The sequence below is a fragment of the Ostrea edulis genome, chromosome 1 (assembly GCF_947568905.1).
Source record: "Ostrea edulis chromosome 1, xbOstEdul1.1, whole genome shotgun sequence".
NCBI classification, from domain to species: domain Eukaryota; kingdom Metazoa; phylum Mollusca; class Bivalvia; order Ostreida; family Ostreidae; genus Ostrea; species Ostrea edulis.
The window spans coordinates 46,662,693-46,690,005 of NC_079164.1; the positions used below are offsets into that span (position 1 = coordinate 46,662,693).

The window sequence follows — 27,313 nt, forward strand, 5'->3', positions numbered from 1 at the left end:
CTCAGTTCCCAGTCTAAACGTATTAATAACATATTGAATCTACCACAAGTTCTATCAAATATAGCTGTTCACGTGTAATAGCCCGCCTCTACTTCGATGCTTACGTCACTGTGAAAGGGGGATGATGGGAAGTATAATAAGCTATCAGCGACTGGATTCAGTTACTACCAAAGGAAAGAGCATCCACTTCCACAACAAGCATTAACTCTGCCAACTACCTCTAATAAAAGCTGTGCTGCACGGTTATATCGAACCTAGACGAGCTGATAGTCGGACCGGTGCTAAGGTCTGTCCGTGATTTCAAACCTAAACACAGTCAAAGACGCAACCAATTGCAGGCATTCAGGCGCTACTCAGTGTGAAAGATCTGCCGGCGACACTGCTGTGACTATGAAGACTATTCTCTGGGTTTCAGTTCTATGTGTCTGTCTACTTGTCAGTTTATCAAACTCAACGACAACAGATGAGGAGGTAAGGCTTCAATCATACAGACTTACGATGTCTTTTGATCAGATTTTGTTTTCCAAAAAAATATATATGTATAACAACTGATTTTATTTTAAACGAAATGAGTAAAAATTCTTATCTTTCACTTAGTTGAAGGGGTTAATGTTTTTTCTCCATCTCAAGTGGCCGGCTGAGAGCACGCTGGTCAGTAAACCTCGTTAATGCTTTAAATTGCTTACTTAAAATCTCAAACTTTATTTCTATTCAAACCAGCAAAAGAAAAAAAAACCACTGCCCCGCATATTCAGTATAATAAAATTGTGTTACAAAACTCAAGATAATAGAGTTCTAAATAATACAATTGATGCTTTCAAGAATTAAGACGGATATGTGTTAAGAAATATATACCAGGTATCCTATGCATTGTTTTTTTTTTTTTAAATCAACCAATATAAGTTTATCTGCCCTATGATAACACTGATGATAAATTTTAGATTCTGAGACTGACCGAAGATTTGACTAATAAGCAGGATTAATTACATTTCATTTAACCCTGATTACGTGCGTTTCCATTAAACATCAAAGTCGGATGTCACCTGGGAATTTTCTGTGCATTATACGGATTGAGTTGGACTGTATGTTATAATTAAACCAAAGATTTAGTTTTTATAGGCATTTCTGTTCTGTTTGGAACGATCTTTGGAATTGTAAGGTAATACACTAATCCCCTCTTCTAAATGAACTTGGAGCAAAATTTGTCAAAATTCATGAACCTCATTCCAATTAATGATCAATACTTTAGCCGTTTATCATGCGAATTATTTCACTAAGAAGACACTTGTCCTGTTTCAATTGATTTATAGAATATTCAGTAATTCTATAATTTGTTAAAAAGCGATAAAATTTCCATGATATTTACTCGCCGGTTACAGTAAATAAAAAAGAAGAGAGAGAGAGAGAGAGAGAGAGAGAGAGAGAAAGAAGATGAAAAGATTTGTACAGGTCTACGGCCTCTACATATTTAATTCAAACCAGGTTTTAAAGCATTGCCCTATGTTTCTGTAAGCGTATCGCCTTCAAAGCCAGTGAAAGAAACAACTTTTTACGCAGATAAAGTTAATATGTCATTTGTGGCTACTTGCTCCCCGTTGTAGGAGATATAGTGACCGATCTTCAAGATAATCACTACGTACAAGTATACCCACACATTTCTCATATACAATGTATATATATACATGTATTATGTATAAACGCATTATACACATATAGATACATGCATATATATATGTGTGTGTGTGTGTGTTGTTATTGTTGTTGGAATGTAGTGCTTATATATATATATACACACACACACATACATATCTATAATGTACACGTATATGAAAATAATGAAGTAAGATAACTTGAATGGGAAAGAAAGATACAGTTACATATTTCTAAAAGTGTTTAAAACTTCTTAAAAAACAATATTTGTTTTCTTAAATATTTCAAAAGTTCCCTTTCCTTTTTATACATTGGAAAACGAGGAAATGATTTTTGCTTATGAAATATGGCAAAAATACAGCTATGCAAACATTTCAGTTCAGTGAAGTAGTACATTGCATGAACCTGCTTTAAGTTTTCCCAATATTCTTTGTGGAGTTGTATAGCGTATGATAACAATATTTCACAGTATAATGTCTCAATCTGAAATGAATGTTAAGCTTTCGACGTCAAATTATTTTATAATTATAAAAAAAACCGCATACTTGTAAATCAAAGTTAATTGTCAATTTGGATAAGATTTACATAAAAGATAATTAACGTACATAGTCATATGTTGAGATTGCCTTAGCTTAGAAAGAGTCAACAAAGCAATTAGTTCTGCCATTTCTGTTAAACATAAACTGATATTGGGTCAAATTAAACAAAACATTCATATGATCAATGCATGAATCGTGTTTACTCCGAAGGTCTATTGACGGATCAAGCTGTGCACTGGATGAGTAGTCAACGCGCTTCTTTCAAGGTTCACTTCGGTGAAATTCATAATTCGTTGAAAAATGTTTTATCAGATTTACTTTTTTTTCTTTTAGAAAGTTTGCATACATCATGTACTTCATTTAGTAAAATGTTAGTGAAGACTAATTTCAAAATTAGTAAAAAGAACCTTATTTCGTATTTGACTCAGCGAAGGAGATAATGGGGTCATGGCTATCATCAATTCCATTTTGTTTGTTGCGTAAGTTCCTATGTCATTCGATTTTGCGAAACTCCCATGGAACGAAGTGAACGCGCACAATACGTGATACATGTATATATGTAGGACAGTGCTCACTTTGCTAATCAGACATCGAATTCAAGTCTTCTTCATAGTCCTCAGTTAACTAATGAAACATCGAATTCAAGTCTTCTTCATAGTCCTCAGTTAACTAATGAAACATCGAATTCAAGTCTTCTTCATAGTCCTCAGTTAACTAATGAAACATCGAAGTCTTCTTCATCCTAGTCCTCAGTTAACTAATGAAACATCAAATTCAAGTCTTCATCACAATTCTGTTAATTAATGAATCATCGAATTCAAGTCTTCATCATAGTTCTCAGTTATCTAATGAAACATCGAATTCAAGTCTTCTTCATCATAGTTCTCAGTTAACTAACGAAATACTAATATCGAATTCAAGTCTTCATCATCATAGTCCTCAGTTACCTAATGAATCATCGAATTCTAGTCTTCTTCATCATAGTTCTCAGTTAACTAATGATATATCGAAATCAAATGTTCTTTATCACAATGCTCTGTTTGCAAATGAGATATCGAATTCAAGCCTACACGTATCAACATTTCCAGTTCATTAATGAAACATCGAATTTAAGTCTCCTCGATCTCATTTTGAAAATGATATATCGAACATAAGTCTCCTTTATTGACGTGCTCAGTTGAAGTAAATTTAAGTTTCATATATATTGAGTGTAGTACTCAAATCATTTACGATACATTGAATTTAAGTTTTTTTTTATCCTAGTTCTCGGGTCGTTTATGAGACATCGAATATAAGTATCCTTCACCACAGTGTCCACCTCGCTAATGAAACATTCTTTATCACCGTGCTGACTTTACTAATGAGACATTCTTTATCATTGTGCTCACTTCGCTAATGAGAAAAATTCATAACCCGCGTAAGCGTGTTAGGCAGTTTTTTCTGCAATGACTGCTACCTTCCTCTCCCGATTAAATAACAAAGAAAAATATTTTATTTATATATTTATATTTCAATATATTTTTTAAAAATATACACTAGATACTAAAATACTCACATATTTAACCCATTCGTCACGTTAAACGGAACAGTCAAAGGACGATCCATATTTTGGTAATGATTACGCCGACAGGTGGTACTAAAAACCGGATCGAAGTAGTTTGCAACAAACATGCATTCCTTGTCGTAGATGAAAGCAATGACAATTTCAAAAAATTAAGGATTATCTCCCTCATGCATAGCTCTATCCTTGGATGAATTTGGCTCCAGTTTTTGGCACTCTAGTTTTCCTTTTAGCTCTCACAAGTTTATTGTTATTTAGAACTTCCAAAATTTCGGCTTGAGCATTACTGAAGAGACATTATTGATGGAAATGCGCATCTGGTGCATCACAATGGGTACCGTACAAGTTTTACATAAGAGAAAATATTCAGTGAATGTAAATGCGTGATATCGGTATCACGGTGTTCAGTTTGCTGATGAGACATCGAATTCAAGTCTTCTTTGTTTCTTTATTTCACTTCCCTTCAAGACTTTTTTCACTCATATTGAGACGTCACAGTTGTAGGGGAAGTACCACATATTTAGAGATACATGTATGCTTAACGCTCAGTGAGGGTTATTTAACGTGCTAACGCCTATCGTGACAAGTTCATATCCAAAAAAACCCGCGATTCTCACTTCTAAATACGGGGCGTTTGGCGAAGGAGTAATCACTACCTATGCTTACGTCTAATGTTTGACGCGGCCATGGTACGAGCGGGTCTTGAACTCGTGAATTCCCGATTACGAAGCGAACACTCTACCACTGAGCTACAGCAATCGCTCAGTACCCGCTTTGCTAACGAGACATCGAATTCAAGTATTCGTTATCAAAGTACTCAGTCCACTAACGCAACATCAATCTCAAGTCACCTTTATCATTGTTCTCAGTTCCTTAGTAAGATATCAAATTAAGCTTAATTTATCACAGTGCTCAGATTGGTTATGATAGCTCAGTTGGTAGAGCATCTAACTAGAGACTCAGGGGGCCCTGGTTCCAATCCCGGTCTGGTCTGTCGCATTTTCTCCCTTCCTGTTACATTTGGTGCCGTAGACCAGCCCCAGGAACTAACAAGTGAAAATGCCTGCCAGGGGATTAAGATCCTGGGTTGATGTCTTCAAGTGTGAAGACATTTAAGGAGGGAGGAATGTAGCGGTCACCCGGGTTCGATCGGTGGTAGTCAGATAGCTCAGTTGGTAGAGCAACTGACCACAGATTCAAAATGCCCGGGTTCGAATTTCGGTTTGGTCCGTTGCATTTTCTCCATTCATGTTACAATACAGTGAATTCACGTCGTCCTTGTATGTTAGTACCCAACCATTTCGCAAACAATACATGGTACCGCCTAGCCTCTCCTTTATAACATGCTTTATCATGGTGCTTTGCTGAATTTGAGTCACTGTATTACACGTTCCCTCACAGTTAACAGAAGTAAAGTCTTCACACGTTCTTGCAGTGTTCTGTACTTCATTGACATCTCCTCAATCACACGTTTCTTCGTGACTCATTGAATTCAAGTCTCTTTTTATCACCCGTTTTTTCGTGGTACTCTGAATTTAAGTCATCATTACCGAATGTCCGTCGTGGAATTCAAGTTTTTGTCACCACTTATGTCTTGGTACACTGAATGATACCTAATCATCTCTTCTGTTTTGGAACTAAATTGAATTTAAACATCCTTTGTCAATTTATCTTTCTCTTTATTACAAAAAGACTGCATTTGTTTTTATGCCCCCGAGATCGAAGATGGGGGGGGGGGGGGGGGGGTATTGTTTTTTTTGCTATCTGTCATTCTGTCAGAAACTTTCACCTTGCTAATAACTTTTGAACAGTAAGTGCTAGAGCTTGATATTTCACATGAGTATTCCTTGTGACAAGACCTTTCCGTGGGTACCAACATTTTTTACTCTGTGACCTTAATCTTGGAGTTTGACCTACTTTTTAAAAATTTGACATTGGTCATAACTTCTAAATGATAAGTATTAGAGCTTTCATATTGGACTGAGAATTTCTTGTGACAGGAACTTTCTACTGATACCAAGATATTTGTCCTTGTGACCTTGGCCATCTTTTAAATTGGCCATTATCGGGGGCATTTGTGTATTACAGACACATCTTGTTTTAATTAACATGACTAGATTCAAGTTTTGTTAACCCAATCTTTTTTAAGATACATCATATTCAAACAATCACCCCGTGGGGGGCCGGGTTAGAGTAGGTCCTCAGTGTTCCTTGCTTATCGTAAGAGGCGACTAAATGGGGCGGTCCTTCGGATGAGACCGCAAAAAACCGAGGTCCCGTAGCACAGCAGGTGTGGCACGATAAAGACACCTCCCTGCTCAAAGGCCATAAGCGCCGAGCATAGGCCTAAATTTTGCAGCCCTTCACCGGCAATGGTGACATCTCCATATGAGTGAAAGATTCTCAATCTTGAGGGGAGTTAATCAGCATACAATCAATCAACCATACTCAATGAATTCAAGAATTTCTAATCGCCCATTTTCATGGAATTCAAGTACATAACATTTATCTCTAATCACCCATTTTCATGGAATTCAAGTACATGTATCTCTAATCACCCATTCACATGGAATTCAAGTATATCTAATCACCCATTCACATGGAATTCAAGTATATCTAATCACCCATTCACATGGAATTCAAGTATCTCTATGTATCTGCTGTCATGGAATTAAAGTATTTCTAATGACCATTAAATTCAAGCCTGGACAATCACCCGTTCTAGTGAGATTTGATTCAAGTACATGTATCTCTAATCACCCATTCACATGGAATTCAAGTATATCTAATCACCCATTCACATGGAATTCAAGTATATCTAATCACCCATTCACATGGAATTCAAGTATCTTTATCTATCTGCTGTCATGGAATTAAAGTATTTCTAATGACCATTAAATTCAAGCCTGGACAATCACCCGTTCTAGTGAGATTTGATTCTCCCTAATTCCCTGTTCTCAAGGAAATCAAGTATTCCCGATTCATCAGTTCTTCTTTCTCTACTCATCAGCTCCCATATCATTCAAGTCTCCTTACTCATTGCTCCTATTCGGATTTAAGTTTGGAATGCAAATAACCTTAATCACCTATTTTAATTAGATACACCTGTACTCGTGAAATTAACTTCTTCCTAATCGCCCTATCTATTGAGATTCAAGTCTTTCTAATCTATGATTGGTTCTAGGAAAATTCTAGTGAAATTCAAGTCACCCTATCTAATCATCGGTTCTAGTGGAATTCAAGTCTCCCTAATCACTTGTCCATTCAAGTGTTCCTTTCAGTCGTTCCCAGGATACCTTCGCCTTATTTTCCAAGTCTGAAATATTTTCTACCAGGGACCGTAAATCAAAGCTTCTTTTGCTGATTTCATTAAGAGGGGCTTTTTATTTATTAAAGTGGATAAAACGTTCAAGGAAGCAAACCATAATTATTAATAAATGTCTGTGCGTCTTAGATAATATTAACTATTTATAAATTGCGATGGTCAATGTGCTTCCTGTTGGATTAATTTCGTACGTTTGACAAATCAATATGTCGTTTTTCTAAGTAAGCATTTTGCACGATTTCGCGATACTTAATTAATCAAGAGACACGTAGCACAAAAACAGTAATTCTTTCCCTCACACACTTCGTAGAATATGTGAAGAGTGATGTGCTATTTCTCGTCAATTTCGTCATCATTTTACAATTTTTTATTTTTACATTAGATCTGCGCGACATTTCTTCGTCCTTAATTTATTGTAGTTTAATTCCACAGAGTCTAATTTTCAATCGTGACAGGGTTGATTTATATCTATATGGTACAATTACTCTCTGGAATCTTTCTTTAATCAGCAGAGAATTGTATATTCCTAACCATCACATAACATTATATTCATTCTGCGAAGTTAATTTCATTCTTTGTACTACACAAAGAACACCGCCTCCGTGGTTTAACTATAAGACTCCAACAAAAGGCGACACTCCAGTTTACGACTTGTTACATGTATACATTAATTTCATTACCATAAAGTGACCACGTCTACAGTGTGTCCTTTGTGTGGAATCAGGATTTGGGGAAGAGATAGAACTTTGAGGGAAAGTGGAAAGGGAAGAGCACCAATTAACAGAGGCTGATTACAGTGACGGTCATTTCTCATATATCTGAACTGTCTTTCAGTAGAGAATTAGAACCGGAAGTTTTCGCCAACATCACTGCGACTTTTATCGTGGACTGACTGGAGCTTTTAGACAAGAATAAAGATGACTTTATAAATTAATCAAGATCAATCAATCGACCTCCTTATGTTGGTGCGTAAAAATTCAGACAGTCCATAGATAACGTGCTTATCAGATTTTGGGCCGAGAAACAAGGCGTATGTACGGTGGCCGTGACAAGGCTATAGTTTTGATTTAGATCTGGTAACTTACATGTACATGTTTCAAGTCTGTTTTGTACATGGATGCATGTTACATAAACTTATTATACCTCAGCTAAGTTTTCACTATATAGAAGTAAATCGATATATTTTGCAGATTTCCTAATGACTGATTTGCTTGTAAAAAGGTACGCCGGTTGGATTAACTGATACATACCGACTCAAGCTATTCGGAACAATTAACAAATTCTTTCTATCTTATGAACATTTCTGACAGATTTGGAATGGAATCATGAATATTCATTATAAAAAGAAATTGCATCTCAAGTTAACTGGTCCCTGTATACTTGGAACATCAATTAATAAGAACCAGTTTACCGTAGCCAAAGACAACAATCATGACTTTGCCTCAGGAAGTAGGCTTGCTCTCGGAGATATAGAATCTTGTTGACTCCATCAACGATATACTTTAACTGTGTACTAACGGACTGTCATTTCGAGTCTTAGAATTCCATCAAATACATTCCTCACTTCAAGTAAACTGAGCTGAAAGATGTTACTTTTTTATGTGCGTTCATAAATTCATATACAGTATGCTGTACATACGTGTATTAGTTATAATTACAAGTATTGAAGCAGACTTAGATTAATATCGCACAATCAAAATCGGTTTCTCGAGAAAATCTTTCCTTCAGGTGCCATCTATGTAAAATTAGCGTTTGGGGATCCGGGTTAGAATAGGTCCTCCTTATCCCTTGCTTGTCGTAAGAGGCGACTAAATGGGGTGGTCCTTCGGATGAGACCGCAAAAACTGAGGTCCCGTGTCACAGCAGGTGTGGCACGATAAAGACCCCTCCCTGCTCAAAGGCCGCAAGCGCCGTGCATAGGCCTAAATTCTGCAGCCCTTTACCGGCAGTGGTGACGTCTCCATATGAGAAATATTCTCGAGAGAGACGTTAAACAATATACAATCAATCTATGTAAAACGTGATTTACTAAAAGTGTTAGTATATGATGTCCGGATCCTAAAGTTTCAAGCAGATAGCTCAGTTTTTCTACCGAACAAATAAACAATAATTCGTATATACATGTAAAACGACCTGTTTTTGTTCAACATCACTTATGACAATGGACTCAATTGTAGCATTTTTTTAAAAAAATAATGAATGGTGCTCAACAACATGTACAATAATGTTCAGCTACATGTACAATCATGTTCAATTATATGTACACTGAAATTCAACTACACATTAAAGTAATAATTGAAAAGTCAAATGAAGAGGATGATGATTTGCCAAATCGTTGTATATTGTCAAATGCTTATGACATAAGTGGATATTCGGAATTTACAACGATGTTACGTTTCCGGTTCTAAAGTTCTATATTAGTATTTGTATGTACACGCTCTCCGCCGTGTTTCCAATTTGTTAGCAAGTAGAGCTGTCAATGACTAAAATAAAAGATCATATAGAATTCGAAACTTTTGAATTTTGCTCTAAATAGTATTTCTCGCTTCAAAGTATGTATTACTTTAATGCATTAGCTTATAATCTGAAAATGGAACTTGTAATTTCAGAAAATTCTGTTGGTGTTGAAACTGACCGTAATTTTTCTTTCGTGCGTATTTAGGAGGAGGTTATGTATTGTCGATTTATGGCTGTCAATAATATTTTCTGTTTTAGTCACAATAAAATGAGGGGAAAATGCATATAACAATTAATTCCTATTGTTACCAATAGGATGTTTTTCGCGTGAATAAAGATGGATGTTTTGTTAGAATTATGGCATTTGAAATATATCAGGAAAGCAATAAACCGAATATTGCATGAGCGATAATTTGATTTTGTACATTAAATGATGGCTATTCAATGCGTAGAAAATAGATCGCGTGCCATCTGCAGTATCTTATCAATGAAAAAATATATGCACAGTGTAGACAGCTCTTGTGCATTAAAGCGATAAAAGTAGCGAAGAATCCCCTTATAGGCTAGTAATGAAAATATAATTACCAATGTATAATAAGGTTACTTGAATGAGAGAGCGGGGGTATATGATAGCGTTTTAAAAAGAAATCAAATTTCGCTCTACTCTTTTCATTGAAATTTACATGCTTTCCATGTTTCTGGTATTAAAGTAACAATAAAACACCCTAATGGAGTGGATAGGATATGTCAAAATTTTATGTGAGTTGGAGTTCCATTTCCTCAGTTTAGCCCCCTTTTCTCCAACACTGCTCATTCATATAATGGTCAGTTAACAGATTGACTTAGCATTTTCTGCGTAAAATAATCAGTTGTTCGGAGAACGTGTCCTTTGGGGAATCAAATATCAAAACCGAGCGTGTGATACGGAGTATTCGGTTTAGAAATGGCTATGTACACTGTTTTGTTTATAGTTCTTCAAACTGTTGCAATGTTTTAAAATTTGTCTGAATAGTTTGAAGTTATTCCAGTGGCATGGAATTGTGTACTTATAACAAAGATAACGATGAATGAGATTAAAGTTTCTAAAGTAACCCAGATTTAAGTCATACAGATTATCCAACCAGTGGTTGCATTGGAAAACAATAAATCTTCATAGAATATGATTGTTAATGAATGTATCCGTGTAGCAATAAATACATTTCTAACAGAGTGTGAAGAGCTTAATTAATTTAATTTAAATACATTTCTAACAAAGTGTGAAGAACTTAATTTAATTTTTGAATGGAGAATGGTTCCAAGGGGAGTACTACATATAATGATAGAAATAATGAAGGATATATATCAGACTGAAATAAACCTCCCAGAAAACTACCAGCATATTACTTTTAAATCATTACGTTGTATATTGGAAAATTATTCACAAGCCTTTTATATGAACGCCTTAATAATAATTCTGCTGATGAAATGGAATTGTATTTCAAACCAAAAGAGTAAGGGTAATTACACTGTCGACAATATATATTATTGGTTTTTGGAGCTAATTTGCTTTGAATAAGATAAAGAAACTGCACTCGGCAATCTGTGGGAATAGGTCTTGTGAACAAAAGTTTTAAAGTCTGACATCAATAGCGAAAATCCCCCAAACTCATAAAGAACACAGTTTTGAAGGTACAGTTCACTCAGTTATGGAAGGAAATGGTTTGATGTGAATTAAACACAATGAAAATTGAATTATTTTCCTATGGTTTTACTAAAGCATTGTAAAACAATTAGACAAGGGAAAGTTTTTTTAAGAGAGAGAGAGAGAGAGAGAGAAGCACTAGTATTTTTATGTACAGTAAATGCGGATATAATTTTTCTACAATTGTTCTGTAAATATTTCAGTAGTTCACGTCCGCATGCAATTTCTATGACGTCATCAAATTTGAATTGGTATTCACTTGCTCCATCACCTTTACATTGAAGTAAAGTTTGTTCTAATTACAGGAAAAGTCATGGCCCGTATTCAAAGCCGTCTGTGCATATATTCTAATACCCTGATGATAAGGGGAACTTGGACATCTACTTTTAGTATTCAAGTTTACTACTGTAGTAGCCCTTTGTGAAGAATGAAAACTTTGAGTACGATGTTTTTACAGTCATGTTATATATATTCTTCTTTGTTCAGAAAGTTAGGAATACATTAAAAACATAAACTATTTGTCTAGTCAAATGATAAAAAGTTATTTAAGGAATAATATTTATGTTTTTTCCTTTGGCAATTATACAAATTACTTCCACGCTTTCGTTACAGTTGCATCCCTCGTTTTACAAACGGCCAACATATAGCATGTCGGTGCTTTATCGAGAAATATAGTAACAGTTATTATCACGAACACAATACTATATGTAGATACAAGTGTATTATAATTTGGCGTTATAGAATTTGATCGATTTCAATTTTGTGATGAAAAAAGACTCCTTTATGTATAATGTTATCGAATACAAAGTACATACCTGCCAAGATTTAGCTCAGGTTTTCATGTTTTAATAAGTAAAAATTACCCCCATTCTTATAGAAAAACAGCGTGGATATACTTTCATTTTCCAGTCTGACATTTGGGAATGGAATGTGTTATGCTTAAGCAATTATTTAATTTCCTGCTCTGATAATACAGTGATATTGTCAGAATCGACTGATAATTTATAAATTTCTAAGCATCATGAATGAATTTTCTAATTTTTCTCTAAGCAATGGAGACTTCATATTAATACTTCTGGTACATACGACTCTATATTTTCCAAAGGTCATATATATTGTATAAAAAAGAGAAAGTCATGAAATGTTTGATAAATCTGTCATCTAATCGTTATAAAGCAAAGAAACATCTATCAGAGCAAGCATTGACGGCTTTGTATGGATCAATAGATTGTACGATAAAGTTGCCACTCTACGATAAAGTTGCCATACTGGGGCATGTATCATTGTGCGCAGGCCGAGTCGGGAAGACGGAAATAATCTCACAATTATAACCCCAAAACTAATACTCCAAACGCTGTTGTTTGTGGGGAATCGTGTCCCCATTGTCAACAATTGCTTAAGTTTGCTTACTGGGCCAAAAATTTAACAATTAAAACACCAAACTAATCAAAATATTCTGTCGTTTAATCTATACATTTTTTTTTATGAAATGTCATTCCATCAAGCACCCGGGTCTTGAATCGTCAGGATTATCATACACAGTACTTAAACAATCACACAATTTTATCACATAAAATGGACGAAGCCGTACTTGAAAGAAACGCCTGAAAACTTAAGTATTCAATAATGGCATAACAATGATGAGAAATCCTCACATAGTAATTCTTAGTACTAACAATATCATATCGCACTTCATGAAACGTATGCTGGTGTGAAAACGTTGCTGTTCATACCCTCATGTACTTTCAAAAATTGTATTTATTTCTTAAGTGTACCTTTTTAAAAATAAAGGTATAGATAAAGAATTTCCCCGTATAAATAAATTTTGTATAGACATTGTTCAAGGCCAAAGGATATAAATTTCAATGAGCTATACATTAAAATGTCTTCAACAATACGTTAAAGAACGCATGATCTGCAACTCTCACCCCAAATACCGAGTGTTTAAACGATCTCACGTCATAGGTTTGTACGCGACAAAGGCAACAGCGGGACTCGAGCCCACGACCTCCCGGTCACGGAGCGAACCATCCAACCACTTCGCCATCGAGGCGGGTTCCTAAGTAGAAGTGTACTTATTTCAAATGATTTTACAAATTAGCCCCGTGCAATAACTAATAAGGAATATCTATTTTTCAAATTCTCTTAATGGCCAGTTCATGCAACGTTTACTTGAATATCTATTACCTCTGTATCTGATTTACTCAATAAAACCCATCACACGTGATTTCCTCACCGTTTGACAAATTTCTTTAATTTTCATGGTTATATTTTATTGAAATTACAATGTAGCAGTCCCGATTTGTGCGTAATCAACTCATCAGAGACTACTTTTGCAATTAACGCAAAGGAAACGCGTGTAAACTGCTAATTGAGGACAAATATATAAAGTCAGAAGTCTCTGAGAATCCCGCTTATCCTGATTACCAAGTATAAGGAGAGAGAGAGAGACACACACACACACAGAGTGAGAGAGAAAGAGAGAGAATGACCTCTTTGTAAATACCTTTAGAAGATATGTACATGTAATGCTGGATGTTCAAATGTAATTTATGATTTACGTATGGAATGACCTCATTCAAACGAAAGTAGGATATGGTGTGTTACTTTTTGCAGCCCTTCACCGGTCTTGGTGACGTCTCCATATGAGTGTAAAATTCTCGAGAGAGACGTTAAACAATATACGTCAATCAATCAATCATAGATAAATTGTGTCCACTCTTTATAGTTTAATACATGTATTACTATTTACTAAAAATTACCGTTACATTTCAACGCTATCATTTCCTTAAGTTTTCCACGATTCCAACGTTCTCTCTCCCATTTATATCTGTCTTGTTGGTTTTTTCACCTTTTATGTTTACAAAATTTATATCGTCTGCTTACAAGCAGAAAAAAAATCTGAAGTATTCCGAATGAAAACTACAGAGGCGCTTCAGAAAGGTACGACAAGGGGTGAAATAAAGAGTGCTGATACAGGGTGAGTGATAAAGGGTGCGTACCTGTGTTCATATCAGAATGCAGAAATCCTGTATTATACATATATAGTAAATGTAGATATTTACCAAACTTTCACAAAGAAAATTAAATATATGGGTTTAGAATATAATGCATATTTAGACTGTATCGGTTTCATCGATAACTGATAATTTAATTTCATTATCACAAAAATCAATCAATTTATGTTACAGATTTATGAATTACTGATGAATATTTGACATTCAACAAAACATCAACCGTCTGCGTTCTGACATCGATACATGTAAATAAACTTGGCGATGCACCTACAAGTTGACCCTCTTCCACTTGTATATAGTTTTGTTGCACTGTGCATGGGAAATCGGCATTCAAATACATCGCATTCATATAACCCATCAACATCAAACTAAATACGTGAAAAATAGAAAATCACATTTTTTGTCAGCAAAAATCGTGTATTCCGTTTTGGAAGCTGTCAGGGCGGAATATTTACATTTCCAATGTTTTTGTCTTCGATATCTTTAGTTCTGCCATTTCCTTATGAATGCAGTGCAGTTGTAAACAATGCGCGTATGAATACAGATATAAGTAGCACATACATGTACGTATATTTTAACGACAGAAATAAAAGTAGAATGTAAATATAAGAAATAAACTTAATTTTTTAAAATACATGAGGGTATGAACTGCAACGCTTCACACCAGCATACTGTAAGGTATAATTGGTGCAGATTATCACAAAGTATTATCTGTATCACATTACGTTATAACGTAATCAAATACCAGCAATTAAATTCATTCTTTGTCATTCATATATCGCTTTCTAAATACGTCTGCACGTGTGCTTTTAAAATGAATTTGAAACAAAAAACATGAGGCGTTAATGACGACACAAACCTGTGATATTGAAAAATGAAATATATGTCCATCCACTCTAATCGTGTTACACCCGAAATTCAAATTATACCATCATTCATGTTCAATTTTCTATCATACATGTTCATTTCATCCTGAACGTTTTAGAATTTTGGAAAAAAAAAAAATCCTCATTTCCATATCACACATGATATATGTACTTCGCTCAAACGGTCATTCCATAGTGCATTTACATTTAGAAGACATGTGCTTTCTTTAAGTTAGTTGAAAAATTAATCTTGTTACAATAGACACTTTAAATGATGGTGGTAAAAATATTTTTTCCATGTAAGAATCAAAGTCCGAAAAATCTCACTTAAGTAGTTCTCTGTTATTCAATATGTTAGTTGAAATTACCCATAAAGAATTTGCTTCGCTAGTATCAATGGTGCAAAAATTGTGACTTGATGACCATGCTAATTACTTTGCATCATTCCCGGAAAGGATATCTGGTTTTTGTTCTACAATTATACCTCGATCCATTCTCCTTACCAAAAAATTTATGTTCAGGATCGTAAGAATAGTGCCTCTGTTGCTCAAAATTAGCCATGGAAAATACCAATAAAACGAAGCTTATTTCGTATTTGTTTCGTTTATAAATCCTGTATATCTTCTACTCGTATTTTGGAGCATATGGCGTACAGTTTGTTGTAGACAAATTGTTCTTTATCGCCGTTTCACTGTAGTCCGTTTGAAGAGTAACTTGGGATGGCGTTTTCAACCACACTCAAGTTGTCCTTAATTGTGTCATTCAATACCGACAATGACGCAGTAACGAGTAATACATTACATAAGTCACTCTCATAGCTGCAACAGAGAACAATTTATTAGTAACATGAAGTAAAGTAACAATAATTAACTCAGTCGTAAAACAAAAAAGCGTAATCAAAATTCGAACTGAAAGAGTGCCTCTGTTAGACTTCTCGGTGAAGGTTCCTGGTAGCTAATCCAACATCTGCTATTAATTTGATCAAGAAAACAAAGCAAACACGACTCGCTCGATGAATTGGTAGGAGTATCCTTTACTAGCCACAAATTCAACAGTTTTCTAATTAGTTAGGTCTCAACTTAATTAATCAATGTTGGTATCTGTGCACAATGGTATTTTACCGAAGGCGCTAGTACAGATTTTTTCCCCTGAGATTGTTTGTATCGGGTTACCGTACACGGGGCATTTAAATTTAGTACCTCATTTCCGCCATTCAGTCTATTTTATTCGTAAGCACGTTCATCATCTTCTATCAATGAGACATTATAATCAGAAAGTTATCTTCATCAAGTATTCCATAGCAACAAACTTAACCCATATGAATGAATAACCGGGTGGGTGAACACCTTTGTCACCAATGAATGCTATATATTTTCCTTCTTTTACTTTCAAAAATAAAGATTTAACAATGCACTGCAGCTTTAATTTCCTCAAGTTCGAACTTCACCCACTTTTGACGTCTCAGCAAAATAAAATATGTATCACAAAAGACCAATATAGGGATATCTCGGTATTAACTATCTATTTAACTTAACTCAACACATAAGTACAGAGCATGTACGCTGAAGGTCGTGCAAATTTATTCAGACTTATACACAATACTGTTCTGTATAAATATTCTAGTACATGTACATCATAACATATATAATATATTCTATGCCATTGCTCCATGATGCAGGGAAAATGTGACAGACCTCACACTGGATCGCTAGATAAAGACTGAAAATTTAAATGTACAATACGTAAATACATCATTTTCCCGCTTTTACAAGCGAACCACGGGAAAATAACAATTATTTGCACCACCTCGTGGAATTCACGATCTACCGGAAATCAGTAAAAGAAAAAAAAAGTCAAAACAAAAAATAGAATTCAAAATTATACACGGCAGTTTTATTCTAAAAAGCCATGTTATACATAACTGGATCAAATAAAATTTTCAAAGATTTGTTAGAATTATAAAATGCAGTCCATCCTTATAATGTTTTATGAAAGTTGTTTACAAAAAAAAAATCAATAGCATGTTTAACTTAAAGAAATAATTCCGAGGATAGTGAACGAATCCTTTAAACGTTTCAGCGACTTGCAGGGTTATAAAAGACATCAGCCGTTTCACTTTAGATTGGTTTTAACAACATAAAAAAGAGATACATGAATTAATGAAAAAGGTAGAGAATATAATTCAGTATATCCATTAACGATTATATTGTCATGGGATCACGTTTACTTTTAAAGTGTCTTTGTTTATGATATAACATTACGAAATAGGCATTGCGTCTATGTTCAAACCAGGGATCGCACACTTTTAACATGTGGGGATATGGGCGTGAAAAAATTTAAATAGATGCAGGAGATGAATCAGCCTAGTCCAGAATTGTTTTTGTTTTGTTACATACAAATATGGTTTTTTTTAATGATTTATAGTTTACCTGTACTTACATAATGAATTTACCAATTTGAAATGTAAATACCTATGTGTGTCCGTTTTATTCACAGGTACCACAAACTAAAATACATATATGTGTCAATGACGTATACACATGCCATTTGGGGCGTTGGGCGGGGCTTGCATGCCCACAATTCTTATATCTATGATAAAACGATACTATTTCGAATCATATTTAAAAAATAATCATTCATACGGATATATAAATCAGTAAAGCAATAAATGTCTGCTTTTTATGGTGCATGATACAAATACAACTGTTAAGTCCATTTGAACACGGAAGTAATTTTATGCATAAACGCCAAGTTTGCAAATTATCAAGTGATCAATTCGACCCGCTAGCATAAAAAAAAACCTAAAGCTAGACATGTATTCCTCATTTATCAGCAGTTCCAATCTGTACAGAATGATATAGATTTGACTGAATGCAACAACGGAACCCATTCTCATCTAGAAAGCAAAGCATTTAAAAAAAAAAATCTTGTATATTTTTTGTACAGTAAAGAAATCAGCGTGCAATTAATTTTGAGATGTCGTAATTATACACAATTAGCATTTTTGAGGGTTTTTGTTTCTGTTCACTGGTCTCGTGATTCAAGAGTCATAACTCGTTATACACACGTATATTATCTACTAGAGTTATCCCGCTTACCATCGGCCTGCTGTGAAAGTAAAAATTGATTTTTTTTTATTTTTTTTTTTGGAGTCGCAGTGGAGACCTCTTCTGTTCTACAAATACATACATGTGTTTCAAGATGAATTATTTATTGATTGCTCTTTTAACACTACATTTTATAATCACCCCAATATGTTATGGTTTTTATACTTAGTGTTTTTTGTTTTGTTTTTTAAAATTTGGTTTTGCTTAATTTTCTAAAAGAGGTAGATGTAGCGCCTTTCCCCCTAATATCGCCAACTCATGTATTAATAAAAAAAATAGAATGTACCGGCACCTGTTCCTATAAACAGATTTATCTGGCACATTGAAATCAAAGGTCAGGTGTGTGTAATATTTCGTTTATCATAGGCATTTCTAAAATATGGGGAAAATGCAGAATACGCGAATTTATTGTTCAAATGAACATGTTATCATATTTCAAAATGTGATTTTTAATTATATGAACAAGAAACAACTTGTAAAATCTATATAACCGGTAGTCGGTATCATATAATCATGTTGATTATAATTTCGCAACTAGATCCTTTAAACTGCATGCTTATATCAATATGATGATGATTAGTTCTCATCCAATCTGTCATATCGTGAAGATCGTCATCACTGTACGTGCTCTTCAAGACCGTCAAAGCTAAGATTGGGTTTTGATGAAGCTACACATTTGTGTACATTGTTCAATAACGGTAAAAATTGTGGTGCATAAAGTGTAGCATTTTTATTTGTGTCTTGTCTAAACCTGTCGTAGCATTTTAACAGCCATGAGCCTTTTACAGCACATTGCACAAAGGTGTAGCTGCCTATACACCAGCACGCCATGGCGTGCACATCGTTCTGTCAAGAAAGAAAAAAAAATGAAATAAAATTGATATGAAGCAACCATAAAGTAAGCAGTTTGTGTCGAAATTTACTAAATACTTAAATTATCGCATGATTAAATTACTTTATTCAAATTCATACCAGCATTTGTCGAGTCTATAAAGTGTAGATTTGTCCACAGAAAACGCTAAAATGTAAGAGCTTTCGGGGAATTCGACCCCTGGGTCCCCACCAGGACTTTGACCTGGACCCACTGGGCGCCTTACGGCGGCTCCAGACCCCCTGCTTTTTTTCGCGTGTACATCATTTTGTTTTAGCTACGCCCTTATTTGTACCTCCACTAACCATTACCCCTTGATTAACAGTACCAGTGCCCCAATGCAGAAAAGTGGTTTATTTCGGACTTTACATACAACGCATGCATTGTGTGAATTACCGATTTTCATGCAAAATATCATCATGCATGTATACTGTAGTACATGTACACATACTGTTATTGTGAGCCCCCTAATTGTATGTTTCAGTTATTAAAAAAAAATAATTCTACTGTAAATTTCTAAATAAACGCGAGGAATTTATCATCCCGTAATTTCGCGAGAAGTATCACTCGTGAATTAATATTATTCGCTTTTATTTTTAAATTGCTAAAATACTTATAAAAAATCTAGATCAACAGAGCACTCGCGAATTTGTTCTCGCGATTTGATGTGTATGACCATTTCGCGATATTAAGTATACGCGTAAAAACCGAGGCCCCGTGCCATAGCAAGTGAGCAGGTGTGGCACGATAAAGACCGTAAGCGCCGAGCAAAGGCCTAACTTTTTGCAGCCCTTCACCGGCAATGGTGACGTTTCTATATCAGTGAAAGATTCTCGAGAGGGAACAATATTCAATCAATCTTTCTTGGCCCAATTTCACCTGCCTCCCACATACCGGTACCATACATTTGGGTCGCCTCATCTAAATTGTCTTGCTGTTTTCTTTTAGTATTTTGGTAACTAAGTATATAGGTCGAAAATGTCGGAACACATCGATGTAAACAAACTCTTACTGTGACCTCTGAATAAAACCCGGAAATATTTCAAAGCGTGACTGGAAAATAGAATCCTTTGAAATTATGTTTATTATAGAACATATACACAAAGAAAAAAGATGAAACAAACAAATCATATAGACAAAAATATGTCTCAAACGCGGAATCACAAAGAGTTGCAACTGAGTTGGACCATCGCTCTAACTACTAAGCAACGAAGACATTGATAGGAAAAAAAACCCATTTCAATTTTCGAGTAAATACGAGATTGAAGATTGGTCGCATACTTTAATCACTTTCAACCTTCTGAAGGCCACCTTTAACCAACATTTATGCAATTGGTTCTGGCCTGAATTTCTCAAAATAAATCTTGAACTTAAGTTTTCTTTTATTTGAGCAAAATCTCAAAAGTCCAAGTTTCGATTTACGTCTCTCCTCCCCCTTCCCCCGAAATCCCGGCCAGTGTGATGTCGAATGTAAATACTGACAAAGGCTCAATTCAGGCCAACAAAAGAAAAGACTTACACAGGAGAACAATTTTCCGGAAAAAAAAGTCACATTGTCATATCAAGTTTCTTTAGTTATTTTCTGTCGTACATATATTTGAATTTTTCATAATTTTATTTCGAAGCTAATAATTCCAAGCACAAATACTATCCGTGTAAATATGAACCTGGTTGATAATCTACAATCTCAACAACAATTCACAATAGTATTGTTTAGTGGTACCCATGAATTGGGGGTCGAAATTCACGAAAAACCGACAACAAATTTGGGGATCTGTTTTTGAAAACCTGGTTCATATTTACATGGGTAGTATATTTGTGCTTAGAATAGCACAGTCAGCTAAACCATTGTCATTGTATGCAAAGGTTCCTTTTTTATCATGGTTCGAATCCAGTTCGCAAAATAATTTAACATATTTCTTTCAATTTTGCCATTTCAACACTTTTTTTTATAGTTTGCATAAAAATTTGTATATTTTTCTTCAAATCTAATTAAGATGCATGTTCATTCTATATATACATGTAAGACATTAAGGAGGTATGTTACACCAGAGAAATTTGATATGGATGAAAAGTGGAGGATATCTATAACAATATTTTGAAATTGAAAACTTTCAAATTTACTTTATTTAGTCAAAATATGCAGTTTTAGAAGAAAGCAATTTGAAAAAAATTCAAAAGCCCTGCATGCTGGACTCGAACACGCGATATACAGTTCAGCAGTCGGTGTGCTACTCATCTAGGCAATGCGTTTTGAAATGAATAGACAGATATTGCTGATCTTTATATTTTCATCCATGTTTTAAAAGGAAGTCAGCCATTATGACGATGTAGAGTACTTCCTTAATGTGAATGCAAATTCCCTGCACACAAAAGCAATCAAGTGGAAGTCAGCCATTATAACGATGTAGTATATTTCCTTAATATCATGAATCAGTGACGTATTTCATACTGTTGCACGAAACAATATACATGTAACTAAGTAAGCAATTTGCCCCAGAGTGATTAAGACTAAATATTACTAGAACAAAAATATGAAATATGATTTGAAATAATGCAAACAATACATGTATCATGCTACATGTACATCATAGTAAGATTCCTCCTACACCCACATACTAAATTAAGGCATTGCAATGTCTGAAAAACAACTTATTGCATTTGTTTGGCCTAAAGTCATAAATTAGAATGAAAAAAGGTGAGCTTTTTGTAAAGACTAAAACTAAATCCGACATAATAGCTTTTTTCTTTGTTTCCCTGAATTGAGCCTTTCACCTGCATGTAAAACAGGCACCAGTGACTGCAACTAAATCCCATAAATGCAATATGTTCTAGTTAATGTTCGTTTTACACTGTATCTACAAAAGCTCGTCTGGTACATGTATCAAGAGCTTACACAAGACTTACCCAAACCTGATTAATAGATTGAAAAAATTCAAATGAATCTTACTTAATACGATTTCATGAGTTGCTAGTAAGAATCGATCGTCGCAAATTGCGTAAGGAAAATTTAGTATCTCGGAGTACATCTAAATTATCCAAGTCTTTCATAAGGATCCCATCATGCTATACATAGAAATGAAAGAAGAAAAAAGATATTTCCAAATATACCCCATTCGTCATGAACTTTCTTGTTTGCTTTTCAAGCATCAGACTATTTGAACTTTCTTGTTTGCTTTTCAAGTATCAGACTATTTGAACTTTCTTGTTTGCTTTTCAAGCATCAGACTATTCAAAGACATCACTTTTCGTCCAGATGTATGTCTGTGATGTATACATTTGATATTTATTATACATGCATAATGGTTTCAAACACGAATTCAAAATTTACGTTTGACTTATTCAAGACCAGCATTATAGATTATCTAAAGTTTTCTATACATCTCTTTTTAAGTAACAGAAATGTTAAACCTTCGGTATCATATCCTAACTTTCTGTTTGTCATATTGTGGTGTTTTACATAGTCAATATAGTAATCAAAATGTCGGCCTCCGATTTACTCTGACTGAAGTTGATGCGGTGTAAATCATCAAACGATAGACAGCAGGGGTACATGTAAACACAACTACCAATTCTTCACTTAATCAGAACACCATCCATCTTTAAAATGTTCCGGATTTTTAAAAAACATGTACCGTTATACGTATTTACACATGCTAGCCTCCAACTTGTCAACCCTATTATATTCCAGATCTCTTAAAGTGGTTGATGAAGAAACATCAACCCAATCCTTTCATCTGGGATGAATTTGAAATAGTTTACGTTGCCGAAGTTATTATGTAACGCTATCATACATGCATGTACATTAAACATGATAGTTTGGAGACCCCAAAAACTTATCCCGTGGGGATCCGGGTTAGATTAGATCCTCAGCACCCCTTGCTTGTCGTAAGAGGCGACTAAATAGGGCGGTCCTTCGGATGAGAGCGCAATAACCGAGGTCCCGTGTCACAGCAGGTGCGGCACGATAAAGATTCCTCCCTGCTCAAAGGTCGTAAGCGCCGATCATAGTCTTAAATTCTGCTGCCCTTTTCCGGCAATGGTGGCGTCTCCATATGAGTGAAAGATTCTTGAGAGGAATGTTAAACGATATACAATCAACCCAAAAATAACTATTGGAGATAAAAACAATAATTATTTTTTACTTCGTATATATACATATATTTGTTTCTATATAGCTTATATGATGAGAGTTGGAAAACAATGAGGAAAGTGGGTGATTTGAATGATAAGCTAAATGTATGTGTCAAAAGGTAAATCATGGTTTTATCAAGAAATGAAATACATTTCAACAGCTAGAGACAGCATTGCGAAATCCCTATGATGTGATGGGACTTTGCAATTGACAAGTGAACATGTACATAAGAAAATTATTATTGAAATAAAGTAATATTGAAATTAACAATTGCTGACATTTTTAGAAATGAGATTTAGAATGAAATGTGTCGTTACACACTAATTATTATCAAACAAAATGGAGTTTTGTAAATAGAAATTCATTTTCAGCTTGTATTTTCAAAAGATCTAATTTTGTATCTGATAACGTCTAACGTTACACTTCCCTATTGATTGCGTCCAGTGTGCATCATTTTAGGGTTTTAAAAAGGAATATATAGGAAAAAATGAAATGAGATGATCTGAAGAGCGCCAAAGGTACACCTTTGTCAAATCCATATGAAAGCACCCTCAAGTGATTTCTAATATCAGTCATACCATTTGAACGACACTTAAATTTCACACAGAATGAATTGGATTTTGTTTTAAATCTTCCTCTCTGCCATACCATTTGCAAGTATTGGTTGTTTCAGTTTGTTCAAACCATGACCCTGGGGTAGAGCGAGTCACAACAGGGTTCAGTGTACTAACCGCATGACAAATTCTTCATCTCCGTATGAGCAAAATGACATGAGAGCGCGCGAATCTTGTAGTTCAACAGACATGACAAAATATGATTTTTCTTTTGGTAGGCAGCTCTAGATACAACTACATATACTAAGAATGATTGACCCTCATATATTTGTTATCTTGGTCGAAAGTATCTTCAAATTAATTTATTGAAACTGGTTGATGGAAATTGTATTATACATTTTTGTGGTAAGTAAGGGTTTTTGTAATATTAAACCATTTACAAGTAGTTTTACAAAATTATATAAGTAATTTGGGTATTCTACATTCATGTTCTTAAAAAAATCCAATCCTGTCCAAGACCTTGGAATTGTAACAGTTTGCTTAACAGATATTGAAATCAATGGTGTGTATCAATAAAAATGGATGATTTATTTATCAGTTGATTACGTTTTCCCCATAAAAGGGCGATTGTCCCTACTCTAGATCCGATTTTATGAAGCCAAATCTATATTTTCACACAGATAAATTATGCAGGAGGGCCAATTAGTGAGATCCTAACTTTGAGCCAGTGGTCTCCTCTCAGTACAAATGTTTCCCATAATAGACTTATAATTCAATCGTGACCTCTTGATAATTTGATTATAAAGAAATAGTTGGATAGTGTCAGTTATAAAACAACAAACGAACCCGTCCTTTGAAATTGATTTGCTTTTAAGATTCAATTTCTAGAACATCTTCACTGACATTCATGAGCGTATGAAAGTAACTAAGGTGTGAAAGATTGTAGAAATATCTGAATGTTATCTATAAAAATGGAAGCCCTTAACTTCTTTACGTAATACGTGCGAATCAGTATCATTATACATTAGAAATGTACAATCTTGGATTTCACCACTAAAGTCTTATTTCAATAATGCAATTACCCAATTCCTGAAACATACAGAATTTATATCCACCTAAAGACTCTTGTATGTTAAACATCTGCCCATTTACATGCAACTAAAAGGGTCAAAATACAAGAGTATTGGCTAACACAAAGGGTCCTTAATTAGTCGTCAGTTACTGAAGGATCGCCTTGTTGGGAGTACATGCAATGTCAATAATTCATTTATATCTAGATTGAAGTAATCCAATAGCCTATGGGACAACTTTACGATAGACTTGGCAAATTCCGCCACTCTCTGCTAATTACAAAACCCATGATAAATTCTATCCTCTTCCGGCCAGCCATGAAATGAAAAAACAAGTTGTTTACCAAAGCATTAGAACTGGAAATCCATAATTTCTACTTTTGTTTTCGTTGATATGGCAAGCTAATGTAATTAAGAAATCCTTGTACAAAGGCAAGGCTGATTTACACGTACAACATTTGCAGAAGGCAACTTAATAAAAAAAATGCATTATGATTTGAATTTTTGGTCATTCTTAAAATCATGTAAAAAAAAATGTAGCAAGATCGCTGTAAGAATTTCGTGATGTTCATTTTATACATTTCCGCCTCTCTTTCAGACACAGGGGTATGACCCGACCGAATACAGTCGTCTGTTAGAGCTGTTGATGGGATGGACACTCACAACACCATCTCCGCCACTTTCCATGACAACATTACCTCCCCTGGACAACCTAGGGGGTACAATCGTGCATAAAGGTTACAGGGAATCGGGAGACAATAAAGAAGAGCTATTTGAACCGGAAACTGACGGAATGGACAACAAAAGCCCATCAGACAGTGAGAATGACGTTGTGACTGGTTTTGTTGAAAATTCACCATCCGAAAATCAGATAGACGAAGTGCTTGACCGTATTCATGATGATAGTTCTTCAGTTGAAACTGACAAGAGAGGACTGAGTAGTTTGGGTGGATTTTCTCTACATGGATATAAACGAGGACTTAATTCTCTCGGAGGTCTAAATCTGCATAATTTCGTAAAGCGTGGACTAAACTCCTTGGGGGGTATGTCAATCCACAATTTCAAACGTGGATTGAGTAATCTCGGTGGAATGTCTTTACACAGTTATTACAAGAGAGGATTAGATTCTTTGGGCGGGTTCGGACTCCATAATTATAAAAGAGCCCTCAGTTCCCTTGGTGGGTTCTCACTTCACGGTTATAAGCGAGCGTTGAGTTCTCTTGGAGGAATGTCATTACACGGAGGCCTCAATAAACGACCACTCAGCAATCTCGGCGGGATGTCTCTCCATGGCGGATACTCAAAACGAGGGCTTAGTTCCCTTGGTGGTATGTCTCTTCATGGGGGATTTTCAAAACGCGGTCTAAGTTCTCTCGGTGGTATGTCGCTTCACGGTGGATACTCAAAACGAGGCCTAAGTTCCCTTGGTGGTATGTCGCTTCATGGTGGATACTCAAAACGAGGCCTCAGTTCTCTCGGTGGCATGTCGCTTCACGGCGGATATTCAAAACGAGGCTTAAGTTCTCTTGGTGGTATGTCACTTCATGGCGGATTTTCGAAACGAGGCTTAAGTTCTTTGGGCGGTTTCAGTTTACATGGGTACAAGAGAGGCCTCAGTACCCTAGGTGGAATGAGCCTTTACAACTACAAAAGAGCTATCAGTAATTTAGGTGGTTACAATCTTCCGGGACTACCTTACGTTAAAAGGGACTCGGCGATATCCGAAAGTGGCGAAACATCCAAACATAAGCGATCAGTTACAGATGATTTAGATTCAAATAGCCAACATGGACATTTGTGAAATTTTCCAATTTTGTTATAGAGATTGGGTTTTTAGTTCTACATATCAAGTAATATGAATCCAAGGTCATAAGCAAGTAAATGTGACTTTAATTGATTTAAAGGCGCATATTTTCTGTTTTCCGTCCCAATTTGGTATTTCCATTGTTTTATTTCGAGAAAAAAATGGGCTTCTTCCGATATTGTTCACATCAATAACGCTGTGTTTTATGCTTCTGTTCGAAATATGACACATGCTATTGACATTGTAGTTGTACAGACGTCACTGGAAGTCGCTGGACAGATCAACGTTAATCAGACTTTTAATAAATTCATATTTCAACACTTTGATTTGTTTCTTTGTATTGCTAGATTACAAATAATAAATTCCTTTTTCATTACGGGGTTTTGCATGGTTTCTTTTTAATGAATAATGTTCTTTATAAAATGTATGTACACAGAATATAACACTCTATCGGATTTTAAAACAAAAGAGTAATTGCATTGTAAGGATATTCACCTCCTCCGTCGAGTGTTCACTTTCAACCTGCAGAACCAAATAATCTAGAACTCTGTGACCGCGAGTTCGAGCACCCAGCCAGCTAGGCTAGCATAGAGCTCGTTATGATGATGAAATTCTCACCTTGCTGCCACACACTATATGGTCATCGGAAGAGGAAGTGAGATATCAATATTGTGTC

At 35.0% G+C, this 27,313-nt stretch overlaps 1 protein-coding gene across 1 annotated transcript; it reads left to right on the plus strand.

Moving 5' to 3' along the window:
* Nucleotides 1-133: 133 nt before the first annotated feature.
* Nucleotides 134-27,013, plus strand: LOC125648105 (feeding circuit activating peptides-like). The gene is made up of 2 exons (XM_048875061.2): nucleotides 134-471; nucleotides 25,432-27,013. Exons 1-2 carry the CDS (start codon nucleotides 391-393, stop codon nucleotides 26,632-26,634), a joined length of 1,284 nt encoding a protein of 427 aa, XP_048731018.2. The 5' UTR covers nucleotides 134-390; the 3' UTR covers nucleotides 26,635-27,013.
* Nucleotides 27,014-27,313: the final 300 nt, after the last annotated feature.